The 25,669-nt window shown below is 33.1% G+C and overlaps 1 protein-coding gene across 1 annotated transcript in view; it reads right to left on the reverse strand.

The window, feature by feature from the left end:
• Nucleotides 1-6,749: 6,749 nt before the first annotated feature.
• Nucleotides 6,750-25,669, reverse strand: part of LOC139858069 (F-box protein At3g07870-like) — a 93,995-nt gene continuing 75,075 nt past the window's right edge. The window contains exon 2 of the mRNA XM_071846918.1: nucleotides 6,750-6,902. Coding sequence (XP_071703019.1) covers nucleotides 6,750-6,902 — 153 coding nt within the window. The remainder of the gene's footprint in view (nucleotides 6,903-25,669) is intronic.

Consider the following 25,669-nt stretch of genomic DNA (forward strand, 5'->3'; position numbering starts at 1 on the left):
GAAGCGGGTGAGAAACAATTTGCAGGTCCTGAAATTGTTCAGATAACTGCAGAAAAGGTTGAAATTGCACGTGAGAAGTTAAAAGCAGCTAGAGATCGACAAAAGATGTATGCTAATCCGCACAGACGTCCGGTAATGTTTAATGTAGGTGATCGTGTATACTTGAAAGTTTCGCCGTGGAAAGGGGTGATCAAATTTGGTAAACGTGGTAAACTAGCACCGAGGTTTATTGGACCATTTCCGAACAAAGAAATTTTGAATGATCAGACTGTTGTTTTAGATCTTCCATCAGAGTTAGCAGGAATACACAACACGTTCAACGTGTGCTATCTGAGAAAGTGCAAAGTGGATGATGAAAGTCAGATTCTTCCAATGAAGGATTTAAAAGTTGATTTGACTAAGAGACTAGTAGAAGAGCCGATTAGAATAGTGGACAAGAAAATCATAAAGCTAAGAAAGAAACAGATCCCTATGGTGTTAGTGGAGTGGCGACACAGTTTAGGTTCTAACTTGACGTGGGAAACCGAGGAGTTAATGAGAGCGCGCTATCCTCAGTTGTTTGACCTTGACCAGATTCCGAGGACGGAATATTCTTAAGGGAGGTAGATTTGTAACATTCTCAATCGGGCCTAGATGTAAGATTACTAGATTGCCCTTAAGTTTGTATTGTGTTACTATATGCTTTTATTTTTATTTAATATTTATTATTATTTAATGATGTGGTTAGGACCAGTTTGTGACAAGGGTCACAGAACAGGTTTGTTTATTTATTTTGGACTTCGTTTGGGCTGCCAAATGATGTACGAAAGATATCAGATAACTGATAAATACCCGTGTGTTGCACAGTGTGGGAATTTAACCCAATTAAGTGACTAGTGTGCTGGTTCCTTTCTCATTTTCCAGACTCTTCCACACACACCCGTTCTTCATCTCCCTCACCTACCAAACCCTAATCCTTGATTCTTGTTTTAGAGCTCAAATCATTTACATTTTCGTGTTCCTTTTGATTTACTGATTCTAACAAGGTAAGATCCATAGCTTTTCATGCTTTAATCATTGAGAAAATTGAGTTTTTGTGTTAGTTTTTACAAAGTGAGTAATTTGGGTCTAAGTGGTTAAATTTGATGTTGTTTGAGTCCAAATCTTGTGGGTTTACGTTTCTTAATGTATAGTGTCTTCGATTTGGTAAGTTTTGAGGTTAAAAATGAGCTCTAGATCGAGAATTGGTGAGTTTGGTGAGAAACCCGTCACTTTGGTAGCTGCTGCTGCTGCAGATGAACTACCATCGGCCGATGGTCTCTGACCACCGACCGATGGTGTGTGATGATCGGTCGATGGACTAGACGATCGACCGATGGTGGAAGTCCTTCGACCAACGGTTGTAATTTTAACGATTGGCCGATAGTGTGGTCGATCGACCGATGGTGTAGTGACGATCGGCCGATAGTCTCTGACGATCGGCCGATAGTCTCTGACGATCGACCGATGGCCTATGCAGTAGAAATTTTTACTAAGTGTTGATTTTTAGCCGTTATGCTGCCCGTTTTTATTTTGATGATTTTGATGTAAATTTTGAAAGTGCACAAGTGTTAAGCAAAAAATTTTAGCGGATACTTTTTCTGACAAAAATTTCTGTATTGTGCTGTTTTGTGCTATCGGATAGAAACTAACTTGTGTATATGTTTTTCTCAGGAGAAAAGGAGAAAGAGAAGGTTCAGTGATTAGATAGATGAATACCTTCTCGTTTGCTGATATACTTATTATTGTGGTTAGTTAATACTTGTGATGACTGCATGTTAGTTGATGCTTGTCTGCTGGAGCCCAGTGCGTCCCTATTGTGTGGTAGCCTCGGTAGGAGAGATCAACCTGCGGGTTGGGTTCCTCTGTGGTAGCCTAGACAGCCGTGGTGTATATATATGTGAATGACGCGTCCGTTGCGTGTGGATTATGTATATACATACGGTGGTGGAGGAACTTCTGGTAAGCCCCAGTCCGATCAGCTGGTGGTTAATGGTTTGGCCGAGCCGCCAGAGTCTCTGTAGACGGCACTTGGGTGATGTTTGTGTGTTAGACTATGTGACATGATTAGTATAACACTTATGTATGCTATGGCCTGTAGTTAGTCGTACTCACTTAGCTTCGTGCTAATTCCCCTCATCTCCTCCCTGCAGGTTGTTAGCTTTTGTAGATAGTGCTTTTGGGAGAAGACGGGCATGATGATGTTACGTTTGACAGGGTTAACTCTGATGTGGTCTTTTAGAATATGAACCACGTACTTTTAAAATCAGAATGTATTTACGTCTCTTCCTGTTAAAATGTAAATTGTTTTAATGACACGTGACATCGGTTTGTACAAATGTCGATATCGTATTTAATTAATATTATGCTTCCGCCACGTATTTATTATAATAAAAAATTTAGCGGTGTCACAAGTCTGATGGCGATGTATACTTGGCTATCGACACCGTGCGATCGATAGATGAATGGATAGTCGACTCTGGATGTACCTTCCACATGACTCCCCATCGAGGTTGGTTTTCAACATATGAACCTTTTAATGGTGGTAATGTATATGGGGAATCATTCTGTTTGTCCAGTTATTGGGAAGGGTAATGTTCAAATAAAGATGCATGATGGTGTTGTTAGGACTGTTATTGGAGTTCGACATGTTCCTGACTTAAAAAGAAATCTTATATCTCTAAGCACTCTCGAGGCTAATGGATATAAGTACTCGGGTGAAGATGGAGTTATGAAAATATCCAAAGGAGCTTTGGTATCTATGAAAGCAATTCAAACGTTTGGATTATATGTTCTACAAGGTACTATAATTGTTGGTAGTGCTATTGTTGCCTCATCAAAAACTCACCCGAATGATTCCAAACTTTGGCATTACCGCTTAGGTCATATGGGTGAGAAAGGCATGAATATTCTAGCCAAGAAAGGTCTTCTTGCAAATACATGTAACCTTGAATTTTGTGAACATTGTGTGTTTGGCAAGCAAAAAAGGGTTAGCTTCTCTTCGGGCATACATAGAACCAAAGGCACTCTTGACTACATCCACTCGGACCTATGGGGTCTGTCTCCCGTTACTTCTCGAGGAGGTAAAAGATATATGTTGACTATTATTGACGATTTCTCCCGCAAAGTTTGGGTTTTTTTCTTGGAGCACAAAGATGAGGTGTTTCCCACTTTTAAGGAGTGGAAAATATTGATCGAAAATCAAACTGAACGAAAGGTCAAGAAGTTGAGGACCGACAATGGTCTTGAGTTTTGCGGAGAAGAATTTAATGCCCTATGTCGAAAAGAGGGTATTTCCCGACACCACACGCTTGTTAGGACACCACAACAAAACGGTGTCGCGGAAAGAATGAACATGACTATTATAGAGAAAGTGAGATGCATGCTTTCTCATGCCAAATTAGAGAAAGATTTTTGGGTTGAAGCTGCCACAACCGCTACATATTTGATAAATCGTACTCCTCACAAATCTCTTGATGGTGATATTCCTGAAGTTTAATGGTCAGGTAACTCAATTGATTATTCTCATCTTAGAATTTTTGGATGTCCTGTTTATGTCCATGTAAACGAGGGAAAACTTGCTCCTCGTGCTGTCAAATGTGTTTTCTTAGGTTACGGATCCGGGGTTAAAGGTTATCGTGTTTGGTGCCCTGATCCTAAATATCAGAAGATCATTCATAGTCGAGATGTAACCTTTAATGAAGATGTTATCTTAAATTCCGATAAGGATCATATGTCATCTCAAAGTTCTAGTACAATTGACAACAGTACAAACGGTAAGGTGGAGTTTGAATTCAATGTTGAATCAAAAGTTGATACCCAAGTTGAAACTCGGGTAGATGGCAACACAAATACAAGTTCAGAAGATCAGCCCCAGCCCGAGTATCTCTTGGCTCAGGACCGTGAAAGGTGACAAATTACCAAACCTCCAAGACTTGAGGATTATGAATGTGACTTAGTTGCTTATGGATTTGCTGCTGCAAATAACATCGAAAGTTGTGAGCCTAAAAGTTATGGCGAGGCAATCTCAAGTCATGAAAGTGATAAATGGTCTCTAGCCATGCAAGAAGAAGTTGAAAGTTTACACAAGAATGAAACATGGGAGCTGGTTAAACTTCCTTAGGGAAAAAGAGTGATAAGTTGCAAATGATTATTCAAATTTAAAGATGGAATTCCCGGAGTTGAAAGCAAGAGGTACAAAGCTCGTTTTGTGGTTCGCGGTTTTGATCAATGTGAGGGTATTGATTTTAATGAGGTATTTTCTCATGTTGTTCGTCATACTTCTATTCGAATTATACTTTCAATTATCGCTTTGCAAGATTTAGAGCTAGAACAAATGGACGTGAAAACCGCTTTTCTCCATGGTCATCTTGAAGAAGAAATATACATTCGTCAACCTGAAGGTTTTGAAGTCACCGGAAAAGAAGACTATGTTTGCAAATTGAAAAAGTCACTTTATGGGTTAAAGCAATCGCCTCGACAATGGTATAAAAGGTTTGACTCCTTCATGATTAGCCACGGCTATGATCGGTGTAGTTATGATGACTGCCTATATTTTCGAAAATTCCCAGATGAATCTTTCCTTTATTTAGTGCTTTACGTAGACGATATGTTAATTGTTGCACCTAATAAAGCAAAAGTCATGGAGTTGAAAAATCAACTTAGTAGTGAATTTGAGATGAAAGATTTAGGAGCTGCTAAAAAGATTTTAGGCATGGAAATTCAACGAGATAGAAAAGCTGGCAAGCTTACTTTATCCCAATATGGTTATATTATGAAAGTTCTCGAAAGGTTTAATATGAGTAACTCCAAACCAGTTTCTACTCCATTAGCGCCACATTTTAAATTCTCATCTGATCAATGTCCTACATCCAAAGAAGACAAGGAACGTATGTCTCTTGTTCCATATTCTAGCGCAGTCGGTAGTTTAATGTACGCCATGGTGTGTACCCGACTGCATTTGGCTCATGCTGTTAGTGTGGTGAGTAGATACATGCATAATCCGGGTAAGAAGCATTGGAAAGCTGTTAAATGGATCCTTCGTTACTTGAAAGGGTCTAGCAATATCGGGTTATCTTTTGAAAAAGACCGGGCTGGAACAAATGGTGTGGTTGGATATGTCGATTCAGATTATGGAGGTGATCTCGATAAAAGGAGATGTCTTTCTTCATATATATTTTCTCATTGTGGTTCTGCCATTAGTTGGTATTCATCTTTGCAAGCTATTGCAGCCTTGTCAACTACTGAAGCAGAATATATTTCTACTACCGAGGGAGTAAAGGAAGCGATATGGCTTCGAGGAATGGTGAATGAACTTGGTCTATCACAAGAGGTACTTATTGTTTATTGTGATAATCAAAGTGCGGTACACTTAACCAAAAACAACAAGTTTCATTCAAAGACTAAACACATTGAGGTGAGATATCATTTTGTTCGAGGTATTGTTGAAAAATGAGAAGTTATTGTTGGTAAAGTACATACAAATGATAACACTGCCGATATGTTGACCAAAGTTCTTCCACCCACTAAGTTCAAGCATTGTTTGGGCTTAGTTGGTGTCATCAATATTTAATACCCTTTGCGGTGCGGCGATGACTACGATGAAGAGTTATGGCTTTTGGTTCAAGGTGGAGATTGTTGGAAGCATGCCCCAAAAGCAAAAGATTTTGGGAGGATATCTATCCTATTTGATTTATAATAGGATTACTAGTATCCGTATTATAATATGATTACTAGTTTCCATATTTAAAATTATATCCTACCTATTCTATGACTACCATCTATCTATATATATATTACAGTCCATACAATTAGTTAAGAGTTTTTCTTGAGAATTATTTTAATTCTCTTTTATACTTCAATTGGCCTATATACCATTGAAGGTTTTGTACTCTTTATTGATATAGTGGATTGGTTGTGATCGTCGCCCGTGGTTTTTTCTCACATTAAAGTTGTGGGTTTCCACGTAAATCGTTGGTGTTCTTTATTTGTTTTTCGATACAATATTATTGGTTGATCTTGTTATTTTGCGATCTTTGCTTCCGCATACACTTTAAACTCTTACAAAATAAACTCAAATTTAATTAGGTACCAAATGAAACTAGTCTAAGGGTGTGTTTGGTACATAAGCTTTTTGGAGCTTACGAGAGCTTAAACTTATTATCTTCATAAGCTCCAGCTTCTAACCTTGTTTGGCAGACAAAGATTCCAGAGCTTATGAAAAAAATAAGCTCTGAAAAAATAAATTAGTAGAAGTAACTTTTGAAAATAAGTCAGGGAGCTTATGAAGGTAAAATTACATTACTAGCCCTTAAATCATTATTTAATATTTAATTTTGGTACCTTCATGTCATTTTACATACATAAGCTCCAGCTACTTTTCCAAACACTTATAAAATATAAACTCCAGCTTCTAGCTTAAAAAATAAGCTTCAGCTTCCAGCTCCAGCTACAAGCTAGTTTCATCCAAACACACCCTAATACTCGATCTCAAAAGTGTTTTCAAGTCTCAAATTAAAGTGTATTCTTCGTATGAACTATATCATAAACTCGCCTGTGTCCATCTAAAACTAGTCACAGTTATTATAGAATTTGCAACAATGGAGATAGTGATGCACAATAGTAAACAATATGAAAATGGATTATATATGAAGATGCAGAAAACGAAACATGCATTCCCAAATCGACATTTAATCTTCCACACGACCATCGTTATCAACAGGATACATCTGTTAATCAACTTGATTGATTAAAATTAAGGAATCCACATACGATCCAAGGAAAAAAGAACGTATATTCCCATAAATACCAAGGCTTTCAACATCTCCATTACATCTAACAATAACCAATTCATGGTTTTTTAATGCCACGACCGTATCTCCATTTATTTATATTTATATTTTTACACTAAATATGGACCATGTCCACCAATTATATCCCACCACATCATCAAAATTGCTACAGTATAACAGTACCGAACAAGGGTACTTTTGTCTTTTTAGACCCTATAAATTGAAAAAAAAAAAAAACTTTGAAACAAATCTGATAAACAAGATCATACCCCATAATTGACAACTTATTAATTTTTATAAATTGCGAAAAAAAAAATATTCTTGAAACAAATTTGATAAACAAGATCATATACCAAAATTGGCGGATCAAAGTCGAAACAACAGCGACACCAACTCAATCACCTATAGAAATCACCACCTGATCTGAGAAAAAAATAGAGATGCCAACCAACGAATCGAAGCAACACTGACGAACACCACCAACAACCACCACATATCGCCACTGTTGTGCATCACTTAAAACGTCAGATCTATAAAAAAAAAATTCAGATCTACAAAAAAATTAACAAAAGATCTTTGATTTTTGATATAATAACAAACCTTTGTATCTAAGTCCAAAACTAGAAAGTACACATACACAGTAAGGTGTTTAGAGTTTCTAGGAATCGGATCTTAGGGTGGAGAAATCAGATCTGAAAGCTTCGTAGTAGTTTAAATCCGGCGACAAAATCGACGATTATCCAGTGATCTGTTATAAGGAAAAAATAAATAAATAAATAAATAAAACATATCTACCGTTAATGTCCGTCGCTCTCCGGACACCACTTTCGTCGACCCCACCACCACCACCAACTCAACACCTCCGGCCACCACCAACAACTCACACCTCCGGCCAACACTAACAACTCAACACCTCCGGCCACCACCGCCATCACAACTGTCAATCTACGGTCACCGTCACCACCGTGTCTAAAGAAGAAAAAAATCAATGCTTACTCATGATGGCAACCACAACCATTTGGTGTTGTCGGGTTGCTTTAACAGCGTTTTGTCATCGCCACCGCTTAGTAAAACGACCCGTCCTAATTCATCCGGACGAAGTCCATATCAATTACAAACGATTCACAATAGTTGGTTACATCGCGAGGTACTTGACCTCTATATGATACATTTTACAAACATTGCATTCGTTTTTAAAAGACAAACTTTCATCACGTCTTAAGTTGACGGTATGCACACCATTTCATAACATATCTCACTATAATTGACTTAATAATAATCTTGATGAACTCGACGACTCGAATGCAACGTCTTTTGAAATATGTCATGAATGACTCCAAGTAATATCTCTAAAGTGAGCAAATGCACAGCGGAAGATTTCTTTCATACCTGAGAATAAACATGCTTTCAAGTGTCAACCAAAAGGTTGGTGAGTTCATTAGTTTAACATAAATAATCATTTTCATCATTTTAATAGACCACAAGATTTTCATTTTCAGTTCTCATAAATATACGTCCCATGCATTGAGACAAAAATATCATTCATATGGATTGAACACCTGGTAACCGACATTAACAAGATGCATATAGAATATCCCCATCATTCCGGGACGCCCATCGGACATGATAATTTCGAAGTACTAAAGCATTCCAAATTCCAGAATGGGGCTTGTTGGGCCCGATAGATCTATCTTTAGGATTCGCGTCAATTAGTAGACTGGTTTACTAATTCTTAGGTTACCAAGTAAAAGGGGCATATTCGGCTTCGATCATTTAACCATATAATGTAGTTTCGATTACTTGTGTCTACTTCGTAAAATATTTATAAAAATTGCGCATGTATTCTCAGCCCAAAAATATAAAGGGTAAAAAGGCAAATGAAACTTACAGTATAATATTTTGTAGTAAAAATATTCATACGACGAAACTGAACAATGCAAGGTTGGCCTTGGATTCACGAACCTATATCATTTATATATATTAAAACATATAATAATAATAATCAAATAAGTTTATATATTAATATTAGTAATATATCTGTTATTTTAGTATGTTATATGTATTAAATATAGTTTTACGTAACTAATTGTTATTTGGTACAATAATATTAATAATAATAATAAATAAAAAGTTATGTTATCTTATAATAATAATAATAATAATAATAATAATAATAATAATAATAATAATAATAATAATAATAGTAATAATACTTAATAATAATATAATTATAATAATAATAACCATGATAATAATAATGTTATTAATGATAATCCTAATAATGATAATAATTATATATATAAGAATCATGTTAATGATATTAATAATAATAATGTTAAAAATAATAATAATGATAATAAAAAAATTGTTAATAAAAATGGTAATGATAATAAAAATAATGATATTTATAATAATAATAATAATAATAGTTTTTAAATAAAGTGATAAGTTTAATAATAACGATAATGGAAATAATAATTTTTGTAAATATACTTAATACTTAATAATAATGATAATAGTAATAATAATAAATAGGGTAATGATAATAATAATAAGATAATAATAAAAATAAAAATAATAAAAATAATACTAAGAATACTACCTTAAATGTGTAACTTCCATGGTTAACAAAAATATAGTGTTGCTGCCGAGACTCGAACCCATGACCTCTCGGTTACACGTAAACACCCCTAACCATCTGAATAGTCACGTTTTTCTGAATTAGGATCTAATCTATTTTATATAACACGTCCTTCCTCAGTTTCTTTTGGCCCAACAGCAGGAGTACGGCCAAACCAAATCATTAGCCCAACAGCAACTCCTAATCATTTAATTTATGTACGACCCAATTTCTAAATTATCTAAACCCAACAGCTATTCGGCCCAACATGGCAACATATTATCTCGGCCCAAGTACTAATCACGGCCCAACAGGAAATTTTGGTTCTTTTTCTAAAAAAAAATGACACAGCAGGGATTTGAACCCTTGACCTCATGCTAAACACAAACACTCCTAACCACTGCACTGCCTTGCTTTTTCTGTTTTAATTTCTATCCTAAATTCTTTTATTCTCATATAACAGTCTTCTTCTTAAAAACTAATAGACTTTGGAACATCAACAACCATTATCATTCATTCTCTCTTCTCACATCATTATCATAACTCACCATAACATTGATATATTATGTATCATCATCTAATCATAACATAATCATGATCATAATTTTAATCATAAGCATAATCATGTTTATCATCGTTCTTAAATTGATCAAAAAAAAATTCAAGAATGAACCCGTTACCTATCATCGTCATTAATGTGATGACCCGAGAATTTCCAACTAAATTTAAACTTGAATCTTATTTGATTTCGATACGATAAGCAAAGTCTGTAATGCTGAAGTCTCAAAAACTTTGAACTGTGTTCATGTATACAGTTGACCTTGACTATTCCCGACGATTCACGAACCATTGTGTAAATTTAAAATGAATCTATATATACATATATACGATTTCTATGAATAATTATTATTATATGTATATTATAATATATAGATAATTCATAAATAATAAATATTTAATAAAGGTTGTCATATTATATATAATATTATGTAATAGATAATATATAATACAAGTTAAATATATAATTATTGTAATTTTTTCTTTTATCATTAAAATAGATATTAATAATAATAATAATATCATGATTATGAGTGTTATTATTTTATATAGATATAAAAGTTGATACATGTGACTTGTTATATTTCTTAATATTATTGTTATCACTGTTAATATCATTATTATTATAACTAGTAGTAAAGTTATAATTTTCGTTATTATGATTAATATTAGTATTATTTTGTTATTATTATTATTAATATTTTTATTATCATTAATTTTATTATTATTATTATTAGTAGTATTGTTATTAACATAATTATGTTTAATAATTATTAATAAAAGTATTGTTATTATTATAATTATATTTACTAACTATTAATATTAATTATATATATTATATTTATAAAATCCAAGGAAGTGATCAATTCAGTTCACATTCTTGTAGTACTGTGTTATTTTTTGTTTTTGTCTCTAAGAGTGCTATCAATACAGATTCAATCAGCATAAGAAACCAAAACCAGTTACAAATCCTTTTCTTCTTGTATTTTTATTTTATTTGTTTTCTGTCCTTTTATTTTTTGTACTCTGGTCGAATAATTATTATTATCCACAAGGTTTCCATATAAATCGATCCACGTTTTTGCTAAATGAATCATATAACTTCCCCATATCAATATCACTTTCATTTATGCAGTTGTTTATTTAAAAAAATAAAAATAAAGAGAAGAACCGATACTGCTCTGCTCCTGTTCTATTTTTTTAAAATGCTCGAATTTGAAATTAAATTCAAAAAGTATTAATGAGGTTTTGTTAGGAATATTTCAAATGATCTTTCTGCAAAATTTTGTGTTCCAATTCTTTTTATCAACTACGAATTTTAAGGTCAAAGATTTTGAAATAAAAGTCAAACGTTTTGATCTTCACCAAATTCGAATTCATTTTTAAGTTTCAAGTTAAATTGATGACTGTGAAAGTTTATAGGAAGGATTTAAGACCTAGTTCATTTTGAAATCGTGAACTAAAACACCCAAAAGAGTCGATTTTGAGGTTGGAGTTCATGTCGTGTTCTTCATCATCTGATACAATTTTTTTTATTTTAATTTCCTGTTGTTTTAATCAATTTAGTTAATAAATAATCGGTTCTGTATCAATTTCAAATACTGTAATTTATTAAGTAACTATTTGTTGATTAATTTGGATCTCTGATCTATTTTTATCTTGGGGAGAAGAAGAGGATTGAGGGAAAAACAGAAATGGGTTAAATAAACCTAAATGGGTTATAAATCAGAAAATGCATTACAGTGTATTGGTTGGGTGTTGGTGACGGGGTAGCAAGTGGTCTTAGGTTCGAGCCTCGTCTTGGGCAGTCTTTTTATAAAAGCTATTCAAAGGGTATAACTTCTTATATTTATTTCCATTATTATTATTATTATTATTATTATTATTATTATTATTATTATTATTATTATTATTATTATTATTATTATTATTATTATTATTATTATTTTATTATTATCATCGTTATTATAGATTATAGATTGTTATTGTTATTGTTATTATTATTATTATTGATTGAAATTATTATTATGTATTAGTATTATTATTAGCATTAATATCATTGTTATTATTATGATTATGAATATTATGAATATTATTATAATTTCTATAAAAAATCATAAAATTTATTATTTGTTCATTAAAAACTAATACTTGTATCATTTTATAAGTTATAATATTATTATTAGTATCATTACTAGTATTATAAGTATTATTAGTATTATAATTATCATAAATATCATTAGTTATCATTATTATTATGATCATAGTTAAAATTAAAAGTATTGTTATTATAATTATTATTATGATATTATGGACAACTAATATATGTATTATCATTATTATTATGTAAACTTAGAAACGATGATTAGTATTAGTATTATTAAGAAAATGATGCAAATAGTTATTATTTTCACTAATATTGGTATTAGTATCATTTTATAAATACTAGTATTATTATCATTAACATAAGTATCATTGTTAACAATATTCTTCTTATTATTATTAGTATTATTAATATTAATAAAGTTGTATTATTATTATTTGTAAATCATTAATATCAAAATTATCATTTTTTTTTAAAACAAATAAATATTTTGTACATAAAGTATATTTGTTACATATACTATAACTATATTAAAATTTCATATAACTATATATATCAAACCTATTAATATTATTTATATAAATATATACAAATAACAAATTATCGATTTTTAAATATAACATTAAACAAGTATGTATATAAATATAGATATATTAATATAACTATATAAATATTAACTATTATGAATATATACACAAATTGAACATACATAACATATAAATTAAAGGTATAATAAGTAAATTTGTTCAGTTATAATTATATGTTTTAATATATATATAACTAAATGAATAAATAATAATTATTTTAAATATATACAAGTAAATATATATGACATATAATCTAAGAAATAATATGTAAAAACAAAGTATATGTTTTAAAATGGAATTTAATATAAATTATATAAACTACAAACACATAAATAATATATAATTGATAAAGAAAAATTATGTGATTTCTATTATATGTTTTAATAGTTATATAAATAATATAGGTTCGTGAATCCGAGGCCAACCCTATACTTGTTCAATGTCGTTCTATGTATTTTTACTACAAAATACATTAGGTGAGTTTCATTTGCCTTTTTTACCCTTTATATTTTTGGGCTGAGAATACATGCGCAAATTTTATAACTGTTTTACGAAATAGACACAAGTAATTGAAACTACATTATATGGTTGAATTATCAAAATCGAATATGCCCCTTTTTGTTAAGTCTGGTAATCTAAGAATTAGGGAACAGACACCCTAATTGACGCGAACTCTAAAGATAGATCTATCGGGCCCAACAAGCCCCATCCAAAGTACCGAATGCTTTAGTACTTCGAAATTTATATCATGTCCGAAGGAGGATCCCGGAATGATGGGGATATTCTTATATGTATATTGTGAATGTCGGTTACCAGGTGTTCAATCCATATGAATGATATTTTTGTCTCTATGCATGGGACGTATGTTTATGAGAAATGGAAATATGAAATCTTGTGGTCTATTAAAATGATGGAAATGATTATTTATGATAAACTAATGAACTCACTAACCTTTTGGTTGACACTTTAAAGCATGTTTATTCTCAGGTACGAAATAAATCTTCCGCTGTGCATTTGCTCATCTTAGAGATATTACTTGGAGTCATTCATGACATATTTCAAAATAAACGTTGCATTCGAGTCGTTGAGTTCATCAAGATTATTATTAGGTCAATTATAGTTAGATACATTATGAGATAGTATGCATGCCGTCAACTTTCGATGTAATGAAAGATTGTCTTTTCAAAAACGAATGCAATGTTTGTAAAATGTATCATATAGAGGTCAAGTACCTCGCGATGTAATCAACTGTTGTGAATCGTTTATAATCGATATGGACTTCGTCCGGATGGATTAGGACGGGTCCTTTCAGTTGGTATCAGAGCGGTGGTCTTAGCGAACCGGGTCTTGCATGAGTGTGTCTAACTGATAGTCTTTAGGATGCATTAGTGAGTTTGGACTTCGACCGTGTCTGCATGTCAAAAGTTTTGCTTATCATTTTGTGTCGAAAATTACCTGCTTATCATTCTTAGAGAATCACTTGCTTATCATCCTTAGCCTAGACACATCTTATTGCATTGATTGCATGATTAGTGTATAGACAAAATTCATATCTTAGCGTATCTGTTATTATTACCTTTGCCTGAGAGCTTTCGTAGATTCCTCCGTAACTTATGGGATTTTAGTATTATATATGCATATGTAAATTATGTATTACAGGGTACTAATCTACATCCTATAATCTATTTCTTATCGAAAATCCTTCATCTGATCGTACGGGATGAATCCTTCAACCAGTTCGAGTCCCTCGAATTCCGATAACTATTCCAATAGTTATTCCGACAGCTATTCCGACATGGACGTTCACCTAAGCTCCGAAAGCAGCGTCGCCAGAATGAATCAACCAATCATCCATCCCCAATTCATATGATGAGTTAGTGATCGACTCAATCAATGGAGGCGCGAAGAAGACGATTCCTTCCACCAGCCGAATTTACCTCTTGGCGACGAACATGAAGCATTTACCGGCAAACCCATTCGAAACACCATTTTCACACTCATTTCTAGAGTATATCGCCACAATTATATTTTATCAAAAATTCTAAACCTTATTCATCCGTTCTTTCCGACCGACAATTATCCCGGAATAATAGAAGAAGTCAACGAGCTTCGCGCTCAAGTAATCAATTTAGAAAACATGGTGCAAAACTTACCAGCTTCAGCAACATCACCGACACCAATAGTACCACCAACAACCCAAGTCTCAACATCACATGTCTCAACATCTCATTCTGTACTTCGAGTATAATCATCATTCTACATGACGTTTTACATCATTTATCTTCGTACGACATGACGATTATGTAATCCCTAATATTCTAGAGATTATATATTCTTGTTCTAACGGTAAATCAAATGAGTTTAATATCATATTGACTCATTAAATCCATGATTTCATCTGAAGAAAATATATTTGTAAGTATATTTTCATAAAGATTGTAATTAAATTTTTTTTCGTACAAACTGTTAATGGTGAAAATATTTTAACGGGTAGGTAATACCCGAGGAATATTTAGATTTCACATTAATAAGTTACATTGTACATTCTTCGAATCTGATTCAACAGTCATTTACTATCCTAATTACATCCACCGATACACAAATCCGTTCTCCACAGAATAACCATATTCATCCAATTTCATATTGGGATTTTGATTTATCAGAATCCAATAAGTGGCATAATGAAGAAAACATTTGACAAAATAAAATTTGTTAGAAACAAACAAATTGACTATGAGAAATTTTGTTAAGAATCCACGCTAACTTTTCCTAGCTAATTGTTCCTAGCTAACTGATTATATTTTATTTATCGCAATTTAATTATCGCAATTTACATTCTCCCAATTTTATTTATCGTCATTTAATTTCTGTTATTTACTTTACGCACTTTATTTATCGTCATTTAATTTCTATTATTTACTTTACGCACTTTATTTATCGTCATTTAATTTCTGTTATTTACTTTACGCACTTTATTTATCGTCATTTAATTTCTGTTATTTATTTTACGCACTTTAAATATCGGGACACGTATACAAAGTTTTGACATATCATATCGACGCATCTATATATATTATTTAGAATCACCATAGACACTCTATATGCAGTAATGATCGAGTTTTCTATACAGGGTTGAGGTTGATTCTCAAATAATATATATAGTTTGAGTTGTGATCGAGTCTGAGACATGTACACGGGTCACGATACGTATTAATTAATTCGAATATTATATATTAAACTGTATATAAATTATTGGACTGTTAACTGTAGACTATCGACTATGGAAGAATAATATTGGACAATTAAAATGAATTAAAATACTGATTATAACATATACAACTAAACAATTCTTCAAGTTTGCCACTTGATTTTATTTTTAAACCTCATTTGTATCTTGACGATTACAATCTGCGTTCAAACTTCTCATGGTTCTTGAAAACACCTCAATCGAGAGGATGAACCAACCGCACTTCATCTACAGAAGGAAAGATTTATGCATATGGTATGCACCTGAAAAATTCTCGGAAACTGAGTAAACGTTTAACGCGTAGCTGTGCTAATTCCTTTAGCGTTATTATTATCGAAAATAACTTTGCAATCTCTTTCCAAATTAGTCAATTTTGTCACAGCTCCAGCAAATCAACTTCGATTTTTGTTCGAAACAACCTTATTATAACCTTGATATATATGCGTGCTCTTTTATTGTACCTGGGAACCTTTTATATTCCATCATATTACCGGCAGACGTACCAGTAACCTCGTTGCTCCTTAGTTTAAATCCCTCCGACAAATCACTATATTTATCTATTGAAGTCTCGTCATGTACTCATCCGCATCTTGTAACGAGAACTGCCATAACAATTACAGGAATCAGCAATCAGTACTTTGAAAACTCACAGCATATCTACATCAACAGTTATATGTATGACATTTATCTCTTAGAATTGTGATCTCTCATTCTGAAATTTCTGAAAAGCACTCAGTCACAAATCAATACTCTGAATGTTGAAAAAGCTGAATGAAGCAACCGAAACCATAGACAACCGTAAACGACCTTAATCATCGAAAGTTTGATGATAAAGAATAGTATGTTGGAAAAGCTCAGAAAAGTTGGAACTGGAAAACGGATTGAGCTAACCACGAAGGAGACCAAGGACAAATACAAGTACCATACCATATATTCAAAGAATCCAGGTAATTCTGGATCCGATGAAACCTTCAACGAATATCTTGCTCCGTACTCCTGTAAAAATCTTGCGGAAAATCTTCCTCATCAACCATCGAACTTAAAAATTCCAAAAATATCATCATCAATATCTTCGATATTTCTGAGGATATTTTCATAAATATTCTCGTCCGAAATTATATACCTCTTCGTGTTTCCTATGCATCATTATATTGGAAACATTCAATAGAAAATTTAGTACCGAAAAGCAGATTATACGAAACTATGAAGAAAGTAGTGGACAAATCATAAAGAATGTAACATCCCGCCTTTTTCCATTTACTTTTCCGTTATACTAATATAAAGTCCGTTATATGTTTATAACATCTCCTGTTGATACGCGTTTTAAATTATCTCGTTTAGGTAATTCACGCACCCGAACGAAAGTTGAGGGACTAAACTTGACAAGGAATCAAACCCTTGACTAGGTCAAAGGGTCAAACCCCTTTCACCCATTCATTATCATCTCCATCTCTCTCTCTCTTTCTCTCTAGCAAGAACACACATACCATTACCAAATTCATTCAATCATCATCTAAATCCGATCTAGGAGGCTTACAACAAAATAAATTACATATTCGTAATCCTCTCTTCATCCTCTTCATTTTGGTACCAACTTCATCTCGTTTGGGTAACATTTCTAAAACTCTAGATTTCTCTAAATTCGTGTTTTTGACTTGAAATGGTGTTAGTTAGTGTCTATGGCTCATTGTGATGTCGTGTGTGTAATTTATATGCTCGATCTCGTTGTTTTAGTGTAACTAGCATGAACTTGAATTTTGGTGTGTTGTTCTTGAATTTTGGATGATCATATGTTGTTAGATGTTAAAAGTTCATGTTCTAATTGTGTTCCTAGTATCACTAGCTTCAATTTGATGTGTAGGTTGCTTTAGAAAAGTTCATGAACTTGATTTATGATTTTGGTGAATTTGGGTTAGGGTTGATGAACTTGAAATGGACTTTTGATGCATTGAATGCCATGGATTATTATTGGTATGTGTTTAGTTGGATTGTATGCTTGATTACCTTCGAAACGGCATATCATTCATGTAAATTGGTTGCCCGAATCATTGAATTACATTTATGAACTTGTATGCGGTTAATGTTAAGCATTAGATGCGGTTTTGGTTGTTGTATTAGGTAGATTGATTGATGAAATGTGTTTAGTTGTTTTCCTCGTCAAATTACCTTCCCAACGGTATAAGATACTTGTCTTGATTGTTTGCGGATCATAAATGGTGATTGTTTGAAGTTAGGTTCGTGCATAAAACTTAAAAACTGGAAGAATTCTCTGCACAGGTAATGGCGCGGCGCGCCATATACCCGCGCGGCGCACCAAAGTGGTCTGTCCAACTTTGTCAATTTTCGAATAATGTTTGCTATGCTACGCACCTCCGATTCACATGTAACTTGTTCTAACATGCTCATACATGATTAAAAACCTCAGAAAAATAGTTCGGGACCCGACCCGAACGTGTTGACTTTTTCGTTGACTTTGACCGACCAAAGTTTGACTTTTTGTCAAACTTAACCAAGTGATTATGCAACCTTCCTAACTTGTTTATATACTTGTATCTTGCATGAAACTTGACAATTTGATTTCACATGCTACATAATCGAGTCGTAACGAGCCATAGGACTAATTGAACATCTTTGACCTATCGTGTTTACCGTTATTGATACGACCTATTTGTTTAGGTCAAGACTAGCACTATCCTTCGCACACGTTAAATTGTGAAGTACTTTTCGTACGTGCACTCAAGGTGAGATCATAGTCCCACTTTTACTCTTTTTGAACTTACATTTGGGATGAGAAAACATAAACATTTCTTTACTAAGTGAACACAAGTACAGGAAAACAAACATTCTACATACGAGTTTGAACAAAAATCCTCAATTCGATTATCATTAGTTACACTTGCCGGGTGTAAGCGAGAACTTATGTTATATGGCCATATGGGTTTGACAAACCCTCATTCAAACGGTTCGCTACCGTTTACGAATGAAATGTATTTTCGAGAAACAGTGTATGTTCTAACACTATTGTGATGGGGTTCTATGGATGGAATGTTAAGCATTGATAATTGGGTGCTCGTGAAACAAACTTTTGGAATGTATTACTATTATCTCATAGTTGCAAATCTTGTGGTTCACTTGTACTTACTTACTTAAACCTATGATTTCACCAACGTTTTCGTTGACAGATTTCTATGTTTTTCTCAGGTCCTTGAACGATACATGATACATGCTTCCGCTCATTTTTTTTGATACTTGCATTGGATGTCGAGTATATATGCATACATGGAGCGTCTTTTGGCTACTTTTAAATTGTGTCGCATAAGTTTCATTTGTACTTAAAACTTTGTATCGTAACTTGTGGTGGAACTATTCTTGTAAACTTTGAACAATCTTTACATTTGAAATGAATGCAACATATCTTTAGGTCAAACGTTGTTTTAAAGACTTATGACCACGTAACGGGACCTAAGTAGACGGCGCCGTCAAACATGATTTGGTCGGGTCGCTACAGATGGTATCAGAGCGTTGGTTGTAGGGATTTAGAGTTCATTGGTGTCAACCTCGAGTCATAGGGTACATTGGTGAGTCTAGACTACAACCGGCATATAGACTTGAAGTAGGAATTACTTGACTACTTGTGCATTTATACTCGAACGCTTCTACTCATATCTACTCTTAGTTCATCTTAATCTCACGTTGTTTAATTTGATTGACACGCCACCTTGACTTTATAGAATAATGTCGAATGCACATATGAATCAGGGTAATATAATTGCCGGGATTATATTACGGTGACTCATATGAACGTTCCGACATTATGGCATAAAGAATTTAAGGCGAGTCGAGGAAAAACTTCTCTTTATCTTTATTCTATATCAGGGTTAGTGATGTGTGTCGCGAGGGGTACGAAATAGTGTTTATTTTTAATACGAAATTCGACGAAATTTTACACAAGTTTTATTATTTTTACGGATGGGAAATACCTAAACCTTGCTACAACACTTATAGGCAGTGTACCTAATCGTACTGTAGTGTAGTTTTTAGTAAGTCCGGTTCGTTCCACAGGGACGCAGTGAAGTTTAACACTATATTTTTATAAAACTATATTTTTACAAAAATATATAATATAAGTAGTATTATTATTATAAAGGGGGGTTTTTACCGTTTAATGACCGGTTTGTCGATTTTAAAACTCTAGTCGCAATTAAAACCAAATGTAAAATATTAAAAATAAATACAAGACTTAAATTAAAGCATAAAGTAAATAACGATAATGAAATTGCGAATAATAAAAGTGCGATAAAATAAACTTGCGATAATTAAAAAAATGCGATAATTAGAAGTGCAATTAAATATAAAATAAAGGAAATTAAATATGAAATAAAAGAATTATGCTTATTTAAACTTCCGTAATCATGATGTTTGACGTGTTGATTTTAGTTTTATGCCCATGGGTTAATTGTCCTTTGTCCTGAATTATTTAATATGTCCGTTTGGTTTTTGTCCATAACAGTCCATCAGTCATAAATATAAAGTGCGAGTATCCTCGTCAAATTATCCTTATACCCGAAGTTAAATATTCCAACTAATTGGGGACTTAAACTGTAACAAGATTTTAATACTTTGTTTAATAATTACACCAGGATGTCGACTGAGTGTAACCCAAGGTTTTAATATTTTGTTATCAATTATACCAAGTGTCCTTGTACATAATTTCACCCCTGTTTTAATTATTCTAGTGGCTATTAATCCATTCCCGTGTCCGGTTAAATGAACGATTATTCGTACATATAAATACCCCGCCCATCGTGTCCGATTGAGTGTATATGGTAATTTATAGGGACGCCCAATTGTAAATCTTTATATTAACATTAACAAACTATCATTTAGTTAAACAAATATAAAGCCCATTAATAGCTCATAGTCTAATTTCCACAAGTGTCGTTCTTTTGTCCAAACCCCAATTATGGTACAAAGCCCAATTACCCAATTTTAGTAATTAGCCCAACATCATGATTACTTCGTTTTAAATAAGCATAATAATAACTTAGCTACGAGACATTAATATAAAAAGGTTGAACATAACTTACAATGATTAAAAATAGCGTAGCGTTACACGGACAGAATTTCGACTTACACACTCAAACGATCTCTATCATAAATCTTATTATTATCATAATTTAAAATTAAAATTAAGATTATTGTTATATCTTATTAAGTTAACATTATGATAGAGATATAGAATATAGATATTGATAATTGATATTGATAATAGATAGATGGATCGATATATAGATAGAAAATATGATCGAAAAAAGGTATCTCTATATCGATCAAATTACATAGCCTTTTATAGGCAAATTATAAATTTGAATTTTCATTTATGACCCCTGAACTATGCTCAATTAACAACTTTTTATTATTTAATATTATTCTTATTATGAATTATTTAAATATTATATTTTATTCTTGTGCATAGTTGACTCGTAATTTTTACACCGTTGCGTCGAGCGTTGAGAGTTGACTCATGTCCCGGTTCCGGATTTTCGAACGTCCTTTCGTACAATTTTATATCGTGTACTTTGCGTTTTCTAACTTGTACTCTTGTCATTTTTAGACGTTCTTCATCAATAATTTGAACCTTTTTGATTGTATCTTGTACTTTTTAGCTTTTTGGACCTTTTTGTCTTCAAATCTTCGTTTTCGCCTTTTGTCTTCGCACTTATTAAATATAAACGAATATTACTTGAAAATGGAACAATTGCAACTAAAATCTTATCTTTCTTGGGGGATTTTGCTATGAAATATATGTTCCTTTTTAGCCTTATCAATATTCCCACACTTAAGCGTTGCTTGTCCTCAAGCAATATAGTCTTGAAAAACACTTGAATCACTTCTTTATTCTTCACACTTTGTACATCAGTGACTTCAATACGGCGGTATAAACAATGGTAGTAACGATGTGGTTAAAGGTGGGTGTGTCTTTTATAGTTGCCTCGGGTTTAAGTCAACGACACTGGCAATCAAATAGCCGATTTACTTTCGGTTTCCAAAGTAAAGTGCACATTTGAAAGGCGGTTTACAGTCCCACATGACTATAAAAATTTAGATCCTTTAAGGAAATTGGATCTTTATGAAAACATTTGATCTTTTGAAAATTCAAGCTAGATTTTACCCTAGACAAGTTTTCTGATTTGATCCATCATTGGTGTTGCAAAATATATTTGTGGATCAATATTTTGGCTAAAACTTTTAGGCTCGTGTAATCCACTGCTATCCCGGTATCGAATAGCACACATCCAGTTTACTTGTTCCGTATATTACCTTTCGGTAAACTACCGTCCGGTTGTAAAGGAAAGCGATGAACAAGAAACTGTTAAGGCAATGTCTAATGACATGCATTTGTTCATGGTCTAATTACGTGTCGGATGCTAGTACTATCCTTGGTAGGAGCAATAGTAAAGATCATCCTATGATTTTTCGGTCTGGCACAAGGTCCTGTCTCCGACCATGCTATGCAACCACCGTTCTTACGGTTGACACCCGATTTGTTTCAGGTGACCTAATGAATTCCCGGTGAATTCCTAGGATTTTACGTTCAATGATAATGAACGCATTGAAAATGGATTTTCAGAAAACAAATCGGTTTGTAATTTTTGATCAAAATATTTTCTCGTTCAAGCTCGAGTTTAGATATCATCGAATTCCATGAGTTTGAATTCTCAATCTTTAAGGTCAATCTCAAGGATTGAGTAATATCAGTCTTAAAAGCTGATTTTTTATCTTTAAGGAGATTATCCTTTTCTGGGGATCTGATTCATTAGTCTTATCAAGCTAATTTGCACGGTGCCCCCCCATTGTACGAGATAAATCCTTCTCATGGTTAGGATAAATCTGACCACTTGGCGACCCTGTTTGATGCTGAGGTCCGTGGATTTCCTGCTGATTTTAGAGATGACTTTTCTAGATTTTTCGTCAACCTACAGCTGGTCTGGACGACAACTTCTTGACCTAAATCAAGAAGCGTGTGTCTTTTTCGGAAGACTTTACTTCCTTCAAATGATGGAATTGATTCATCGTGTAGATCCATCTTTCTTTCAAATGTATTACAGTAAACCGGGTAAAACTGATTAGTATCGTCCAAAGCAAAAGTACCTGCAATAATCTTGTACAAAAATATGTGATATATGTTTTAAATTGAATAACTTGGTACATTCTTCCCACACTTAGTTTCTTTCTTTGCCTTTTTATTTCCTTCTATTTCATTTTAAATGAATTCAAGCGTTTTAGGGTGTTTCTCAATTTATGTCCTTTTCGAGGTAACGATAATTTCGGTATTATCACCTAGTTTTCATCGTTCATAAATATGTATAAACATGATTTTGAGTTCATTTAATTGAAAATTTTTCAAATTTTCACAAAATTTGGCAAATAAACTAAGTGTAAACCCGAGAGAATTTATAACCCTTCCCCACACTTGAGATCATGCAATGCCCTCATTTGCATGAAATCAGACTATAATTATAAATTCATGAGGGTGATTAGTGTAGAAAAGTGATTAAAAATACCCAGTTTGTAAGCATATTATTTTACATCACATTTGATATTTTGCGCCTTGTCATCAAAATTAGTAGCTTTTTGTTGAACTTAATGACAGTCTTTGAAAGTGCGCTGTTTTACCCTGTTGTGTACATAACATAAAATACAAACATATATACATATTTTTGAAGTTTGGTATATAACCCCTACGTTCAAAAATTAATATAATATTTTTTTTTTTTGCATACTTTAGATCAATAAAATTAAATGATAACAAAATTTGTCGCCCCGCCCTCGGGTAAAGCAATTTCGGCTCAACGACCTAGTCTTTAACTCACGACGAATTTTAGAAATCATTTTTTAAACTTAATGAATTAAAGTAAATTTTGTTTTTAAAAACTTAAATTAAAATGCATATTAATTTCATAAAAAAAACCTACAAAACAAAAATTCAGAATGGAGGGAGAAAACTAGTTCTTTAGTGTCTGCTAGCGGAAAAGACCAATCGGGTTCCATTCTCGGAACTACACGAGAACAGAACAACTAACTCTAGATAGCATTTTCTTTTTAGAACATTTGAATCTCCCCACACTTAGGTAGCCGTGGTGTCAAAATTGTGATTAACTTCATCGTTAATTTCTCTTGGTCCATAATCAACTTGCATATCCGTGACTTTTTCTTTAAGCCATTGGTCGGATTCCTGTGTAATATCCACAATTTCAACTAGTTTCTCCTTTTCTTTAGGTGATAGATTGGATACTAACCGGTTACATAACTTAAAGTTCCCCTTGGTTCTAGCATCGCGAATCCGTTTAATAAGTTTCTTCATTGAACTATTAATAACGGGATCATTTAATTTCGTATCAACAATGGAGTTCTTTGTTATCATGTCATCATTAGGTGTTACTTCATTTTCCCCACACTTAGGCGTTTCATTATTGCTAAGTATTACCGTTGGAGTTGGTAAAACCACATGGTTCTTACCAATTGTTTTTACTGGTTCAACGGTTTTGGCTGGTGGAGATTTAGACTTTCGAATCATAAAGGTGATCGATTTGTCACCACTTTTAAGTGTCATTCTTCCATTTCCTACATCAAATAACGCCTTGGTGGACGCTAAGAATGGCCGACCTAAAATTAGAGGAATGTTTGGGTCCTCTTCTATGTCAATGACAATAAATTCGACTAGAAAGGTTAAATTGCCTACTTGAACGGGTAGGTTGTCAGCAATTCCAACTGGGTGCTTAATGGTTTGATCAAAGAGTCGAACACTCATATCCGTTGGACTTAACTTACCTACACCTAATCTCTTATATAAGGAAAGAGGCATAACACTTACACTTGCACCTAAATCTGCTAGTGCATCATACATGACACAATCACTAAGTAGACAAGGAACAATAAATTCACCCGGATCACCTACCCTAGGTGGAGGTTTTGGTGGAACTGTCTTCACCGGGTTTATATTTACGGCTTTTGTTTCTTGCACTTTCTTATTCTTTTTCTCCTTCTTCTTTCCAGAGGTATCACAATATTTATTACCTATCACTTGCTCATACTCAACTCCTTTTCTTGGAAACGGGATGGGTGGTTTGTATGGTGCCACCACTGGCTTTACATACTCGGGTGGTGGTGGTGTAACTTCTTCATTGTTACTCTCATCTAAAACCTTCCCATCTTCTGGTGCTGGTTTTTCAGAATTCGTTGAAACCATATTAACATTCTCATTCCGAGGATTTACTTCAGTATTACTCGGTAGCTTTCCTTGTTCCCTCTCACTCATCATGCTAGCAAGAGTACCTACGTGTTTTTCAAGATTCAAAATGGAAGCTTGTTGAGTTCTTAATGACTGATCAAACCTCTCGTTCGTTTGGGTTTGAGATGTAATGAATTGTGTTTGAGATTCAATCAGCTTTGCCATCATTTCTTCTAGATTTGGCTTTTTCTCTTCGGGTTATTGTGGTGGTTTATACAAGCTAGGTCTTTGTTGATTGAAAGTGTTGTTTTGAGTCGGTTGGTTATTCGGACCTTGTTGGTTATACCAGTTATTTTCGGGTCCTTTTGGATTGTAAAGAATGTTTTAATTTCGATTTAAGTTTAGCCTTGGCGGTTGATAATTATTTTGATAATTATTTCCCGGCCTTTGGTTCATATAGGAAACATTCTCTCGTTGTTCCATCGTTGGTTCAATGTGACAATCTTTCAATA

This window comes from Rutidosis leptorrhynchoides, chromosome 7 (genome assembly GCF_046630445.1).
Source record: "Rutidosis leptorrhynchoides isolate AG116_Rl617_1_P2 chromosome 7, CSIRO_AGI_Rlap_v1, whole genome shotgun sequence".
Lineage (NCBI taxonomy): Eukaryota > Viridiplantae > Streptophyta > Magnoliopsida > Asterales > Asteraceae > Rutidosis > Rutidosis leptorrhynchoides.